This window comes from Durio zibethinus, chromosome 4, assembly GCF_047325235.1.
Source record: "Durio zibethinus cultivar Kanyao isolate XHJ-2024 chromosome 4, ASM4732523v1, whole genome shotgun sequence".
Classification (NCBI taxonomy): Eukaryota; Viridiplantae; Streptophyta; class Magnoliopsida; order Malvales; family Malvaceae; genus Durio; species Durio zibethinus.
In genome coordinates, this window is record NC_143165.1 from 6,536,041 (window position 1) to 6,551,638 (window position 15,598).

General features: G+C 35.9%; 3 protein-coding genes across 9 annotated transcripts; 2 read left to right on the forward strand and 1 right to left on the reverse strand.

Moving 5' to 3' along the window:
* Window positions 1-221: 221 nt before the first annotated feature.
* On the reverse strand, window positions 222-1,799 carry LOC111288291 (uncharacterized). The gene has a single exon (XM_022879114.2). It carries the CDS (start codon window positions 1,496-1,498, stop codon window positions 389-391), a length of 1,110 nt encoding a protein of 369 aa, XP_022734849.2. The 5' UTR covers window positions 1,499-1,799; the 3' UTR covers window positions 222-388.
* A 1,692-nt stretch (window positions 1,800-3,491) lies between these two features.
* Window positions 3,492-8,422, forward strand: LOC111287221 (SURP and G-patch domain-containing protein 1-like protein). 6 transcript variants are annotated; one of them, XM_089759295.1, is made up of 9 exons: window positions 3,492-3,574; window positions 4,526-5,001; window positions 5,483-5,609; window positions 5,744-5,847; window positions 6,204-6,347; window positions 6,804-6,938; window positions 7,053-7,235; window positions 7,855-8,033; window positions 8,192-8,422. In XM_089759295.1, the coding sequence occupies exons 2-9, from the start codon at window positions 4,587-4,589 to the stop codon at window positions 8,216-8,218; spliced, it is 1,314 nt and encodes a 437-aa protein (XP_089615421.1). In that variant the 5' UTR covers window positions 3,492-3,574; window positions 4,526-4,586; the 3' UTR covers window positions 8,219-8,422. The 6 variants fall into 6 exon arrangements, with proteins under 6 accessions (XP_089615421.1, XP_089615419.1, XP_089615422.1 ...); XM_089759293.1 differs by having other exon boundaries at window positions 4,541-5,001; XM_089759296.1 differs by having other exon boundaries at window positions 4,541-5,001; window positions 7,056-7,235.
* A 3,676-nt stretch (window positions 8,423-12,098) lies between these two features.
* Window positions 12,099-15,212, forward strand: LOC111287458 (uncharacterized). 2 transcript variants are annotated; one of them, XM_022878040.2, is made up of 8 exons: window positions 12,099-12,498; window positions 12,762-12,893; window positions 13,011-13,608; window positions 13,777-14,114; window positions 14,200-14,370; window positions 14,534-14,599; window positions 14,719-14,787; window positions 14,885-15,212. In XM_022878040.2, the coding sequence occupies exons 3-8, from the start codon at window positions 13,029-13,031 to the stop codon at window positions 14,954-14,956; spliced, it is 1,296 nt and encodes a 431-aa protein (XP_022733775.1). In that variant the 5' UTR covers window positions 12,099-12,498; window positions 12,762-12,893; window positions 13,011-13,028; the 3' UTR covers window positions 14,957-15,212. The 2 variants fall into 2 exon arrangements, with proteins under 2 accessions (XP_022733775.1, XP_022733776.1); XM_022878041.2 differs by having other exon boundaries at window positions 12,321-12,498; window positions 12,766-12,893.
* The last annotated feature ends 386 nt before the right edge of the window (window positions 15,213-15,598 follow it).

The following is a 15,598-nucleotide window of genomic DNA, read 5'->3' on the forward strand; positions in this document are numbered from 1 at the left end:
TGGAGGTGGAACTGCAACAGGCAGCAAGCACAAATTGTCAAATTCCAATCCAACCACTTATCCATGCAAAATAAAGTTGGGAATCTTTTGCTCCTTATCTTTGTAACTTTTTTTTTTCTGAAACTTATGCTTTTAATCACATCACGTGCATGCAACTCACCTTGTCTGAAAATGGTTACATAACAAGAGAATCAGATAATCAACCTTATAGAAAATATATATAGAAAAAAGTATACTACTACTATTTTAACACACTGTTACAGCACCAAATTTCAATTTCATTTTCATAAAAGAACAATAAAAAAAAAAAAAACGACTCCAATTCTTGATTATTGGGCAGTCCTCATGCAGTCATGCTTATTAACATTAACCTCATCTAAGCAGGCTATTAACAAGTCTTGAGTGGGTTGCCGCAAAGACAATCATTGCTGTCAAAAGACGATGCTTCAAGATGATCGAACGGTGATCCCACGGGAATGGATCCACAAAGATGGTTATGGCTCAGATCCAAATGTCCAATGTATTTTGCCGACGATATAGACCTGGGAACTGGACCTTTGAAGTTATTGAAGGATAAATCAAGAGCCATGTAGTAAGATTTGGGCCCGAAAACGTCTGGTATTTCCCCTTCAAGGGAGTTTCGGCTCAAGTTCAGGATTCCCAGGCCCGTATTCGCCAACACGACCGACGGTATTTGACCTGAAATCATATTACTATCCAAATTCAACGTTGAAAGCACCCGCATGTTCCCCAACTCCTTTGGTATCTGACCCCATAACTTGTTTATTGACAAATCCAGGTCAGCCAACCTGGACATCTTGCCAATGGAGCTGGGAATCGTCCCGCTGAGTTGGTTTCGACTCAGCAATGCGCGACTCAGCATCTTGAGGTTGCCCAAGTTGGCAGGAATCTCCCCTGTGAGAAGGTTGTTGCTCAAACCCAGATGCTTTAAACTGGAGAGTTGAACTAAGGAGCTTGGGATCTCTCCACTTATCTTATTATCCGCCAGGTTTAAGACAGTGAGTTTCTGGAGATTCCCTATCTGTTCTGGGATTTTTCCAGACAGGGAATTGCCAATGAGATCTAAGACTCTTAAGTCGGGTAGCGAAACCACGCATTGAGGGATCTCTCCAGCGATGCCTTTCCAGTCAGCGATGATCAAAGCGGTGAGGCGGTTCAGCTGGCAAATGGAAGGGTTAATGGAACCGGACATGAAGCCCGAACCGGGGCGTCCGTTTTTGTGGAGAATGGGGTCCTCAGACTCACCTCGCAGGGAAACGTCTGTGACGCGGTGAGTGGTGGGGTCGCAACTGATGCCATACCAGTTGGAGCAGCAGTCAGTGCCCTTCCACGAGTCGAAGATGCCCAAGTATGGGTCCTCGAGCGACGAACTCAAAACTAGCAGCGCTTCTCGGTCTGAAGGAGGGCAGCCATGGACGGCGGAGATAATGGCTACCAACAAAGGCAGAGCTATGGCTGAGAGGCAGAAGACCCCCATGGATCTGATCTTTTACGAAATGTTTTCCTTTCCTTTTCCTTTTTTTTTTTTTTAATTTTTCGTGTATATATATATATATATATGTATAAAAATAAAAAGTGTGTTTTGATTTTTCGATCTAAAACTAAAATGGAAGATGAATTAAGAGAAAGAAGAGGAGAGAGGAGTGAGAAGGTGCAAGATGGAGTTAAGTGGCAGAGGTTTTATATAGGCTTTAGGGAGTACAATTGAATTACAAACAGCGGCTTTTTAAGTGCAGGGATGGATGCGATCGATGTTCCCAATATTTGATTTGATTGGTTTGCTCAAGCAAAACTTTAAGTTGGAATTATTTATTTGCACTGAACAGAAGAGAACAGAAAAAAGGTTAAAACTTTGAGGTTATATCAAATATTTTAATATCCAATTTATGAATTTAATTAAATTTTAAAATATTTTTATTATTTTAATTAAAAAATATTATTTTATTTCTATATATCAAATTTATTTTTATTAAATAAATTTAATAAAATAAATTTAAATAATTTAATTTTTATTTTAAATTAAATTAAAATAATCAAATTTTAAATAATAAAATCTAAATTAAATAAAAATTTAAAATTTTTATTATATCAATTTAACTTGATTTAATTATTTCTCTAAGGTTAGAGTCGATCACCAATCATCGTATTAAAATTCAAATTAAGAGGAGGAATTTAATTCCTCACTTTCGTCTTGAGTAATAATTTTGCTCCCCACTCTACCAAATTTTTGATTCTGTTCATTACTTTATATCATCAGAATGAATCTTCCGTGATTAATTAATTAATTACTTACTAAAAGTTATTGAAAAATAATAATAAAAAAACTATGGCCATGCCCATGCCCATGTAGGCTTTAATCAAGAATATTAATTAAATTTACAGTGTCAACGTCTTACTAATTAAGCATGATGCGGTTGTGGTTGCTGCCTACTTCCATCTTGAAGTGCCATTCGCATTCATATTTTGTACTGTGTAGCCTTTATTACGATTTGCCTTCTATCACAAATTTCCAGCTCGCAAACTTTCCTCCTGCATACCACGCAAAGCATGCCCCTTGCTAATGCCATTGTCCATCAATCACTTTGTTTAACTCTTCAGAATCTATATAATTAAGCTTCTATCTAAGCATTAATGTTTGGCATAAACACTGTTGAAATTAAGATTTGAGGTGCTGAAGGTGAAGGGATGGGAGAAATTTATAAATAATTAGCTTGTTTGAGCCTAGCTTGAGCCTTGAGGGCTGAGGTCAAAGATCAATTGGTCGGTAAGGCGCCACGTGTCTAAATTGGCCCAACCTCCGACACACTGATTAAAGTATGGGCCCTTTACCCAGGTTGGAGCAGATGAGATAACATGGGATGGTGTCATCCCGAGTCGGACATGATTCAAAGAGCTCACATGCAATTGCAAAAGACAAACAAACCCAATCCTCATTGAATCGTTGAAATTATTATTATTATTATTATTATTTTGAACGGAACATGGGCACATGATCTTGGCCTTGCGTTGGGTTAGTTAGGTTTTTACACAATTTAATTTAGCCATTACTTTACTGGTCAGTCGGAAAATGGCAATCCGTTAAAAAGTTTCGAAGTGCATGCTAGTAAATGCAAAAGTGCCAGATTAGATTAGATTTGATTTTGATTACATGGGTCAGGTTATATGGATATGTACATTTGTGTTTGGGCTCAACGAAGTTTGAGCTTTGCTAGTTATTTCAAGCATCCCATGGTTGCGGGCACACTGCAACCCATTGGGCTCGAACTTTAGACACTGACTCGATACTGATCCAACATAATAATAATAATATTTTTTGTGGTGAAGTGACCCATTGAAGAGGAGTGGCCTTATGCTTTAGTAAATAATAAATAAATAAATAAAACTAAAAGTGCCTTTCTTGTGTTTCAAACCTAACCCGCTTTAACTATCAAATATAAATATTGGCAAAGAAATAAAAAAAAGAAAAAGTTATTATTAGTTGTATTTTTCATTCTCTCTCTTGTTTTCTGATTGGAAGGCTCAGATCAAAACGACAATAGTATCTCCTCACCAGGTGAGTCTTGCGTTCCGTCAATTCTCCTTTGGTCAAGGCGCTGCCGCCACCGCCGATTTGTCGGCGCCGGTGTTATCCCTTTTCTTTTCTTTTTCCTGTTTCTGAGGTTTCTGTTAACTGGGATCTAATAAAAATTTTTGTAATTGTTTTATTCCGTATATGACCGCCGTTGGATATGCATTCCGACGGATCGGATGCTGCCCGTTCTTCATAGATCTGCATCTATTTTGCTGTTGTTGGTTGTCATAAAAGAAATTTGTAATACATAGGGTGATTTTATCAAATAAGACTTAAGTTTAACAGAAAAATTATGCCTTGATAAAAGTAATCTCTTTTTTCTTTTTGAAAAATTTGCTAAATTAAGTTTTAAGGGTGTGTTTGGTATATAAGATTATGATAGGAGAGGATATTATTGATATGATTATATTAAAAGATGGCATCTTATCTTGTGTTTGTGTTCGGTGTATGTAAGGATTACGATAGGATAATTTTTTTTATTGATAGTTGATGTAATTTTTAAGGGTATAATAGAACATGTAAGTTCAATCTCTTGGATTAAAAATAATTTTCTCCAGAAGAATTGAATCATTCTATTACAAGAGGATGATTAATCCTCCTTGCAATCCTATCCTTTTTTTAGATATAAATCAAACATAATACAAGATGATTATCATCCTATTTTATCCATCATCTTATGCACCAAACATTGTCTAGGAGAATCTGATTGATCATTTGTTAGTTGTCATTGGCAAATACCATCTTTTTCATGTTGTATTTATGTTGTGTGTTATTCAAAAGTAGACTTAATTTTCGGTTCTGCTTTTGCCGATGTGAATTTGATGTTTTTTTTCATGTTTAACGGCTGAGCATATTTTGGTCTTTCTTTTGCGTCATACTGTGTTTATAACGGTCTGACCTTAAGGCCCACTTTAATATCTAAATATCTTGGAGACTTTACGTGTCCAGCAGTGACTTCCTGAACAGCGTTTGGAGTGTTGTTGGCTCTTTGCTAATGGAGAAAGGAGTGCCATCTAGCCTTTTTGTTAATGATGGTTCCTTCATGGAGAAGTTTAAACAGCTTCAACAACAGAAGGATGAAAAAGACAAAGCTGTAGCTTTAGAGGAATCTAGACCCCCCAAAATTGTAAAAGGTTCTTCAGCTCCCAAGCCTGCTATTGCTCTTAACAAACTAGCCATGGAATATAAGCCGAATGATGCACGCAAGACCACCCAAACTCCTTCTGGAGGCAAACTTGCATTCAGCTTGAAACAGAAATCAAAGCTTGTGGCACCTCCTGTTAAGTTGGCTGAAGATGAGGATGATGAGGACCAAGCTGCAGGAAAGTTGTCAGATGACACGTCTGTTAAACGGCAAAAGTTGGGTCAATTAGATGCCTCTGAACAAGCATCAAAACAAGTGGATGTTGGTAATTGCTGCTTTTATTTATCTTGTTGTGTTACTTTTGGTGACTTGATGGTCCATAAGGACTTTACATTTTTAGGCTGCATGTTGGATACATTTCCAACTAGAATGGCCTCATGAATGTTTGAATTACTAATTTATTTTGCTTGCCGTTATGTTCTCACTGACTTAAATAGAGGTCTAGATAATAATTCCTCTTTTCTCTTCTCATAAAGGAAAGTTAAATAGTCCCCTTCATTAACTGCTGTGATTTATGAAGTCATCTGGCCATCTTCTCTGATCTTAAAGTGGTGGATGAAGAGGGCCAAACATTCTTGAATATTTCTTGTCTCATGAATGCAGCTTATACCTTAAGTACCAATCAACATTGGTGGAAAGAGATGTTCAATGAAAGATTTGGAATATGTGGCACGCCTGCTACAAGAGTAATTTGCTTTCTCTTCTTCATGCTCTCGGTATTAATCAGTTTTATAAGTGATATGCAGCACCACCTTCCCCAAGTGATCCTACTGTGAAGAAAGTTGCAGACAAACTAGCAAGTTTTGTTGCCAAAAATGGAAGGCAGTTTGAAAATATTACTCGTCAAAAAAACCCTGGAGACACACCTTTCAAGTATGTTCACTTTCGCATCAATCTTTTTGGCACAGTATGCTCTGTGTCCATATGTATGAGAGCATTTTTTTTTTTTTCTCTTTATTTTTGGTTCCCGTGTTTGGTGTAAATATTTGATATTTTACTGTTCCCAGATTCCTTTTTGATGAGAGCTGTTCTGATTACAAATACTACGAATACCAGCTTGCTGAAGAGGAAAAAGCTCTTTTACAGAACAAGGAATCACAAACTTCTCAAGGTGTTTAGCATCTTTTCTCCCCCTAGCCATAGTGTTAGTTAGCAACTCTTTGTAGTTGTGTGCTTAGAGCTTTATTGTAGTTGTGTGCTTAGAACTTTATTGTAGTTGTATGCTTAGAGTTTTAACTGGAATTTTTTGTGGAATGTTTTTTTTTATGTTAAGAGTTCCTTTTGCTATTATTTCTTTCTTGTTACTTCAATTTTCAGTTCTGCACCAGATAATAAAGATTGGAGTTACTGTTCATGCACAATTAGGCTAGAAATGACTTCATGAATCTTAACAAATATAAGATTGTTGAATATTAGAAGGGGATATGCCTCATCCTTCTCTAATAACATGATGGATGCTTTATATAGGTGGTATCAGCATTTCAGCTTCTAAGTCCACAAGCAGTTCTCTTAGGTCAGCTCTGCAGAAATCAAGTTATCAAATGCCTGCCTCTGCTTTGTATGAGAATAATGAGGAGCCTAGATCTTCTGTGACTTCAGTGAGAAAAGCAGGTGATGATGCTTGAGATACTGCTGTTAGGTTTTTTTTTTGGGGATGCATATGAGTTTGGCTTTCCTTGGCTTGAAATGTCTAGGGTTATCAAGATTTTTGAACTAAAAATTGTCTGTGTTTCATTTGTCTAGCAAATTCTTCAAATGTATACTCTATGTCTATCTGTCTGTTTAAAGGTTGTTGATCATGGTTTCTTCTAAGTAAAATGAATGAAAGTGTTATTGTCCTGCTATTGGGTTTTAATAGTAACTGTACTATTTAATACTAATCTACACCAATGACTGTCTATTAATGTAAAAATCATAATTTTTGTTAAATCATCCTTCTGTAGTCAGTTTAGTATAAACAACCTTAGAATATTATAACCTTGCTGTTGGATTTTGATACCAACAGACATTATGAACGGACAATTTTGTTTACCTGATGTTATATATACCCGTTTTTCTAAATGGCAGGCCCATCCAGTGCACCACCTGGTGCAGATCCTATAGCAATGATGGAGTTTTACATGAAGAAGGCTGCTCAGGAAGAGAAGATGAGACTGCCTAAGCAGTCCAAAGATGAGATGCCGCCACCTCCTTCACTTCAAGGTGAATTTTATCCTGATTGAAATTAAATGTGTGTGTGCTTGTTTGTTCATATGGGCAGGATTTGTTTTCTTTTCCTTAGTGCCAAAACACATTATCCTTATTCTGTTGGCTTAGCAGCTCCTGTGAAGAAAGGTCATCACATGGGTGATTATATCCCACAGGAAGAGCTTGAAAAGTTCATGGCTGCCTGCAATGATGCTGCTGCACATAAAGCTGCAAAGGAGACCGCAGAGAAGGCAAAGATTCAATCTGATAATGTTGGGCATAAACTCTTGTCGAAAATGGGCTGGAAAGAAGGTGCTTTTTATCTACTCTCTCATTCTCACACACTTGAGTGCATGCTCATCTCTGGCCTGTGTTAACCTAACCTATATTCAAGCTCTATTTTAAATTCTGGTATAAATAATGGATCATAAGAACTGAGATCATCACAGAAGAAGGATGTAAAGCTTGTGGCAGTTATTCTTTTCTGTACTTTGCAATCAAGTGATGATACAAATGCCAGCATTCTTTTCTTATTGTTCATTTTGCCTTTGTGGTAGTATTAGCAACTATTTATTAAATACACATCTTGTATCAAGCTTAAAGAGGTTTGTGAACTTCACAAGTTTATTAGCTTGCTTGTATTCATGCTGTGAGCTTAGTAGAGGCGACCTTATTTTTCTTAGTCAGATTGCTTCAGATGGTGAATTTCCTTTCAGCTCTATTCACTGCAGTTTAGTGAAGCATGCTTGATTGCTTTCATATGTTATGTGCTCTTAAGCAGATCTGATTGTGTTTCTGAAATGATTTGAGTCCTTGGACTACCGCTGCCAACAAAAAAAAAAAAAGAAAAAAGATATTTGCCTTTTGTTATGAGTTGCATCCGTTATTCTCTTTAGTGAGAAGTTTAATACCTTTGCTGCATGGTTTTCAGGTGAGGGTTTAGGGAGCTCCAAAAATGGTATTTCAGATCCAATCATGGCTGGTGATGTAAAGATGAACAATTTGGGGGTTGGTGCCCATCATCCTGGAGAGGTGACTCCAGAAGATGATATATATGAGCAGTATAAGAAGCGAATGATGCTTGGTTATCGACATAGACCAAATCCTTTGGTATTTGATTCATGCCTTGTTCCTTTTCTAATTATAAGATTCTTTTTAGCCTGTGGTACAAATCTTATGTTGACTGTCCAACAGAGTTAATATTTCCCCCCTGAAGTTACTATGATTGAGGATTATTCGACTTGATCCAATATTGGTCTTTTGTGCAGAACAATCCTCGAAAAGCATACTATTGAACAAAGTTGTGGAAGAAACCTACTTGTGGTGGCTGGTTGGAGGAATAACATAAGAGTTAAACGTGCTTATTGTATTATTTTTTTTAATTTTATTTTGTGACTTAAACTTTTCGATGGAGATTGCCTTTATTTATGTTACGTTTATTCAGTGTTGAATGACAAATGGTGTTTCTACCCAAGACTGTTAACGGGTGATTTCAATCATTATCTGTCTCCTAGTATCAATAAAGGGAAATCATGTATGGAATGATTAGGAAGCTATGCTTACTAATCTTGGCAGGTCCTTCTATGTTAGGCACTTAATTCCGCCTTCATTTAGCCATTTTTTGGCTATCCACTAGAGGCATAGGCCATTGAAGAAAGGCTACAACTGTTTTGTATTGGCAGCTTTATTTTCCTTTAAAAACCCCCTGTACAAATAGAATAACCCAGCTCATCCTCACTCTGTCTCTCTGTGGTCTGAGCAGTGTTAATGAATCACTTAGCATTTGAGTGAAGGCAGAATGACTGTGTATCCTGATGCATTTGATGTAGCCGTAAACGAACCTCATTCTTTTAATCATCGGTTTGATTCGCCGGATGACAAGTGTCATATTGAAAGAATAAAATACAACTTTCATGTGGCTCGGTTACCCTCCACAAACTCTCAGATATACAAGTTTAACGAAGTATCGTATCTGAAACTCTTTACTTTTTCTTTTTTTTTTTGGTGAGTAGTGAATAGTGATTAGCCTAAGCAGTTAGCCCCCCCTGATGGGGATTATCCGAATTCTCACCTTACATAAGAATTATTAGCAGACCCTGGTTCATTTTGAGGTGAACTTTTCAGGACCCAAAGTTGGGAGATGCTTGGGGTTCCATTACAATTCAACAAGATGTCAAAATAAAAAGAGAATAAAAGTGTTGGTTGGGAATATGCCACCCAGGAACAGGATATGTACTATACTAGCTATCAACACCATGACGTAAATGCTCCAAAGTAGACGTTAACAACTCATCCCTAAATGCACAAGCCCATGCAAGGCAGTATAAATTCGTCTATTCTTGGCATGGAACAAATTTTTGGTTCACTGCTTCTGCTTCTGCTTGTATGTCACTTTTTCTTTTTGGTTTTCTAGATTTAACGATTCCCTCTTCCTGATACTGATGGAAAAGAACCTCACCCATCTCCTTAATTTTTACTTCCGCCCTCCCTGTCACTGCCACTTGAATTCATAAATCTAAAATGAAAAACTTTCTCAGAAATAAGGAAATAAAACCAAGCTACGCACCAAAATACTATTACTCTATCTATGATCTGACCAATGTTTGCAAAATAATACTACTAGTGTTTACTATTGATAAAAGAAAGCATAATTTGAACTTCCCTCGAGAGTTATCCAACGTGGCTCCACAGATCATGCTTGCAGCTGCGATTAATATTATTTCAAAGGTACAGCTAGCTTAAACAAGCTTTACTTGAAGATTTATTATAAACAACTTTTGAATATGAGTATCCTTTCTTATTCATTATATATTTATATAAGAACTACTATATGTATTTTGAAATTAATTGCATAGAAAACTGTGGCTCTTTCCTGTCATGCAGAACCATAAAGTGCTTACCAGATAATTTTCTTCTGTCTAAAATGTTCTTTACTTCCATCAAAACGGTAGATATATGTGGCATATATTTAGGAACAAAAGTATTTGTTTGATTAGGTATTTTGATAGAGAAAAAAGTACTCCAAAAAATGGAAGATATTCCAACATAATATTAGCGAACAAATGCTTCAGCTTTCTATCACCAATATCTAACCTCTTCATCATCATCATCTAACTAGAGAATATGTTGCTGCTCCAATCACCATAATGATATCCCTCCGTTTGCTGGTTACCACTAAACTAAAAAAGGGCTCTTTCATTAAATTTGTTTGATTGGTGGAAGAATAACATACAAAATTAGGTCTTAAAAGGCTGAAATCTTCATCATAATCTTGCTTTTAGCTTTTAACCTGTGTTTTTCTTCAATAGATTCGCATTCATCGATCTTCTATATCTAATTGGAACGTACATCTTATGCCAGCTCTTGCCTTTGATAAATAATTGTATTGTAGTTTTTAACAGTTATCAATGAAAGATTAATGATAGTAAAAGATAAATTAAATTCCAAAGAAAATCTCATTTGGAAAAGGAGATTTGACTTAATTAAGCATAACTAACCTAATTTTGACTTCCATACCATTTTTTTTTTTTTTTAAAAAAGCAAGCTAATGTTTCCTATATTATTTTTTTCAGACATAAGACATGCTATGGATGATTTAAGTTAACGTGAAACTCCATAAAACCACAGCTTAGACGCTTAGACATCAACTTTAATAGACCTATTACTAACGGCTCACAGGACAAAAACAGAAACCACGATTTGTTTTTCAGTTTCCTGTATTGTAAGTTGAAAGTATATATTCTTCTTCTACCGACATAAGTTGGAAATAAGATGGTCGACCCATTTTTTTTTTTTTTTGTTTGTTTGTTTTGGATGAATGACTTTCTTTCTTTTCTTTCGTTAATTAAGAGTTAAGAGGGTTTACATTGGTATCAACGTCAACTCATTACTTGGTGTAAGAGGAGGCATGGATAATTAATTTAGATCATGAGATCAGCATGCATGGTGGTTTACTCATTAATGAGCTGATTATGAAACTAATGGAAATTGCTTTCATTACTATTAGCAATTAGTAACTTTGTTTGAACGTTGATTGATGAAATTCATAATATATATATATAATAAAATTAATATAAACATAAATCACAAATCAGTATAAGAAGGTAGGAAAGGGTTTTGGTTTTGGTTTTGGTTTTGGTTTTTGTTTTGATTGATTGATGCTTTTATAACTAAGCAATTAGAATTAGGGTTAATTTCCGTTGATAAATAGGCAAAATTAATTAAGAAACAACCTGTCTGATTTTGTCTTTTTTCTAAACATCCATTGAACTTTGATATTTGTCTCGTGACAATGTCAAAAAACTCAACTCAACATGTCCTATACAATCAATGATGTGAAGATAAGGGAAAGTTAACACTTTTAAAATATTGCTATTTGCTATGTCAACTCATCTAATTCCAGCAAGACTGGAATTTCTTTGCTGTTCACCAATTTTCATTTTAATCATATGATATACATTAAATATTGAATTATGACGATTTAAATTAAGAATTAACACTTTACCAGACGGTGCAGTTGTTGAAACTTTCATTCATGATCAATTTTAGAACCAACTCTAAAAAAATATTTGATTCTATTTATCAATTAGAGATTAATTCAATTGATAAAAATAATTATTTTTAACGTAAAGTTTTGGATTTGAGTTCACGAGGATGTATCTTGCTTTAATATAAAGTATTGAATAACCTATCTTGGATTTTTCTCGCAAACAAACCGATCTTAGCCGAGTATTAAATGCAATTTCTCAGCAACCAATCCCAACCAGAAGACTTTGAATTTCAAAACCGCTGTGAATACTACAAAATATAGCTCATCGAAGAAACAATGAGCCAGCCAGCGGCATCAGAAATCAGGAATTTGTAAATGGATAAGGCTGCCAAATGTTTTTATATTATATTATTGTTACTTTATTTATTCTCACAAAAGATAAGAAGTAAAGTGCCCTACAACTGCAAGATTGAGATCTGAGATTTCCATTGACCCAAAGAGGCCCCCATTCACTTCACGCGCACTAACTTAACCTACCATCTTAGACTTGACACGCTTAGCTTGACCACTAGGCAAAGCATCATGCGCTTTCAAGTCCAGGTAAGGTTGTTTTCTAACTTTTCTCAATTGATGAAACAAATCCATTACAAAAAATGTAAAAATAGCATCATCTGTCTGTTTGCACAAAACATCGTTTTCTGTTTCCACGAACAGATGCTGGTTCGCTGAAGCATCCTTGGAGCCTGTAATTTCAACTCAAATTCAGGGTAGTTTAGTCAACCAATTTGCTTATTATTGCATGTAGTGTAACATGGTCCACATTACATCATCATTGCCATGTCCGCTATAAGTACTCCATATCTGTGGTGTTTGCGAAACAGTATAGTTCATAACATGTACCTCAAGGGGAGACAAGATTCTTAGCCTCTGCTGCCCTTTCCTCCTTTCTTTTTAGTTCTACTCTCTCTTTTGGTTTTCCTCAATTTCAGTGTTCTCTGCAGTTAAAAGAAAGAGTTGTTTAGATTCAGACCCATAAAGCGGCAGGTGCTTCGATTGATAAACGCTGCTTCCTCTTGTATAAAACCTGTACGTACATGTTTATATATCTGCTTTGCTCTTTGAGGATTATTTTGTCTTGAAGCAAAACGGTCAAAATTCAAGAAAGATATTAAATTAACGAAAAAACGGTTTACTTTTCTTGTACACTATTCCATCCATGACCCATTTATTTCAGTGTTTAATTAGAGCTTAATCTTTAACATTGAATACTATATCAAGGTTGGTGTGAATGCAAGAAGTTTTCAATGGGGAGTCTCCCTGAGATGTAATTTCTTTTACCTTATCTTTAGGCAGCTATTGCGTGTCTTCTCCAATTCTGAGGAAGAAGCAAGCTTCAGAAGTTTAAGCAAAGTTTAGAAGTCAGGAACTTAATTGAGAAGATCAAGCAACCTTCACAATTGGAATCTTCTATAATAATTCAGGTATGGATATTCGTTAAATAACTTGTGCTTCATGCTTCGCATGAAATCTAACATAAAAGGAAAAAAAAATGGGTTGGAATTGAATGATCATTGACGTATGGTTTTGGTTGTTCGCAGGATTAATCATCAAAAGACATGAGTGTTTTATATAGCTCTAATTTCAAGTTTCCAGAAGCAGAACTGAGAAAGAACCAAGAAATCATGGATACGAGTCACTATCTTCAACAACACCACCAGTATAATTCTGGTCTAACTTGCTATCGCTCGGCGCCAAGCTCATTCCATGAGAACCTTGTCAACGGTAGTGTCACCGCAAGTGGTACGGAATTCGAAGATTATCGAGATATTCGATCCACTAGTCCTGAAATGGAAACATTCTTTATGTTGTCTTCTAATGGTTCAGGCAATTCTAATTGCCATGATATGAAAGAATACGAAGAGAAATCTGTGAAGCAAGAAGATTCACTGTCTATTTCTCTAGAGAATGGCTTTTCTAGTAGTTCAGAAGTGCTGTATCAAAGCTTACCGGTGCAGAGTTTGGCAAATGGTAATTCAGTTGATGTTGCTAATAGCGTAGAGAGTTCATTTGGTCTTAGTAGCTCTCTGGGGTTGGAGAATTCGATGCAAGCAAAACTGGGCAATGGAAATGGCTCCAATCTTGCTAGGCAAAGCACCTCCTCCGCTGATTTTTTCTCCAACCTAGGCTTAGATAATGGTACTTTCCTTTTTATCATGCTCTTGATCAACTTTCTAAGTTCATTTGTTTATTAGAGAGAAATTTCTTGCTTCCTATGTTTTAATTTTCTTCTTTTGTTTACTCGTGGTGATGCTATGGTTAATTATTACTTCAAACTAATAGCCATGCACTTCTTAATGATGATAGGTTTTAATGGAATCAGAAAAATGAGTACTTGCCGGGCTTGCAATGGTACCAATGATGAAACTACATCTACAAGTAGATTGTATAGTAATCATGTCAGCTTTTCCTCTGGGCCATCTTCATGTTCAAGGCCAATGCCTCGAATTGCTGAAGTTGAGAACGAAAGTGTGAGGGTGAGTGGTCCTGAGAATGGAAGCTTGGGCAATGTTAATGGTAGCAATGGGCACTTCATACCCAACTTGAGGACTGATTCTTGGAATAATGCTTCGCTCGGTGGCCTGAAGAGAGCCAGAGAAAGTGATGGAGACTTGTTTTGTGGTTTAAGCAGATCACAAACTCAGGTAGCTAGCAATTTCAATTTGCTTGATTTTCTTTATTCTGCCAATATTGTTTGTTTGATTACTAATATCATTAAATTTTAATCAGAATCGGGATTGCAGAGACTGTTCTACTGCTTTAACACACCATTTGAGTTTACCTCAGACTTATGCGGAGATGGCTGTTGTAGAAAAGCTTTGGCAGTTTCAAGACTCGGTCCCCTGCAAGATTCGAGCAAAAAGAGGTTGCGCTACTCACCCACGCAGCATTGCTGAGAGGGTATATGATTCAATTTCATCATTTATATCTTCATTCATATCTCAGTTTTTCTTGATTGAGCTTAGTGTCCCACTCCCACCCAAACTATAAGTACCCTTTCAAATTTGCCGGAGTTTATCATATTCATCAGTCAGTCTTCAATTCCATTTGTATACAAATTTAGGTGAGAAGAACAAGGATTAGTGAAAGAATGAGGAAACTCCAAAGTCTTTTCCCGAACATGGACAAGGTAGTTTATTTGACCCTATAATATATCTCACTCACTCTCTCTATATATACAGATCCTTTTTTTTTTTTAATTTATATTAATAATTAGAGGAACTCAATTCTCTGTTTTCTTTTGGACAGCAAACAAACACAGCAGATATGTTAGATATGGCGGTTGAGTACATTAAAGATCTTCAGAAGCAGGTCAAGGTAAGTAGTAATAAAAGATGCTGTCTCAAAAAAAGTTTCACATGAAACTGGAACCAGCACTTCTTCTAACAAAAATGATGTTTCTTTTTTCTTGCAGACACTCACAGATACGAAAGCCAGGTGCAGCTGTTCAAGCAAACACAAACCCTATTTAAATCTTTCTACCTGATTTATTTTTGTACAGATAGCAATAGCAGTAACAACATGGGTAAAGCTGAGAAGGGGGCAAAATTGCTAACTAGTCATTTGTAATGCATCGAAGGAATAATAGGGTGTTGAGAGAGAGCTTGTGAATGTCAAGTAGATTTGCTGCTAGAGCCTTTGTGTAAGATCTAGTAGGGGCTATATATCTTATATATTTGATTAATGTATTCACATTCTATGCCAACCCCAATATCAGCTTGATTATCACCTGGTTTTTGTCATTTTTTGTTGATGTAAGTGACAAACAAAACTGGATAGGGGACAGAGTTAAAAGGATAGATTAGAAATTGAGAAAAAAGGTGACAAACTAAAGGGTGGAATTGATGTAATGAACAAGTAGCCATATCCTAAAGCAATGGATGTGACGTAATTGGTTATGCGCGCGTATGATCGTTAAAATGCATTACTAATTTGGTTTCATTTGATTTAATGTATTTTACATGAACATCTAGCTTGTAATATCTATCTGACTCAATCTGATATGGTTCTGATTGTCCAGCTCCCATTGAGGCCAAACAGAATTTTCTCAATTATAAAAATAAATAAATTAATAAAGTAATGATAAATTGCAGTGTTTTGCTGAAATCTTTATTGGATTTTTCCACTA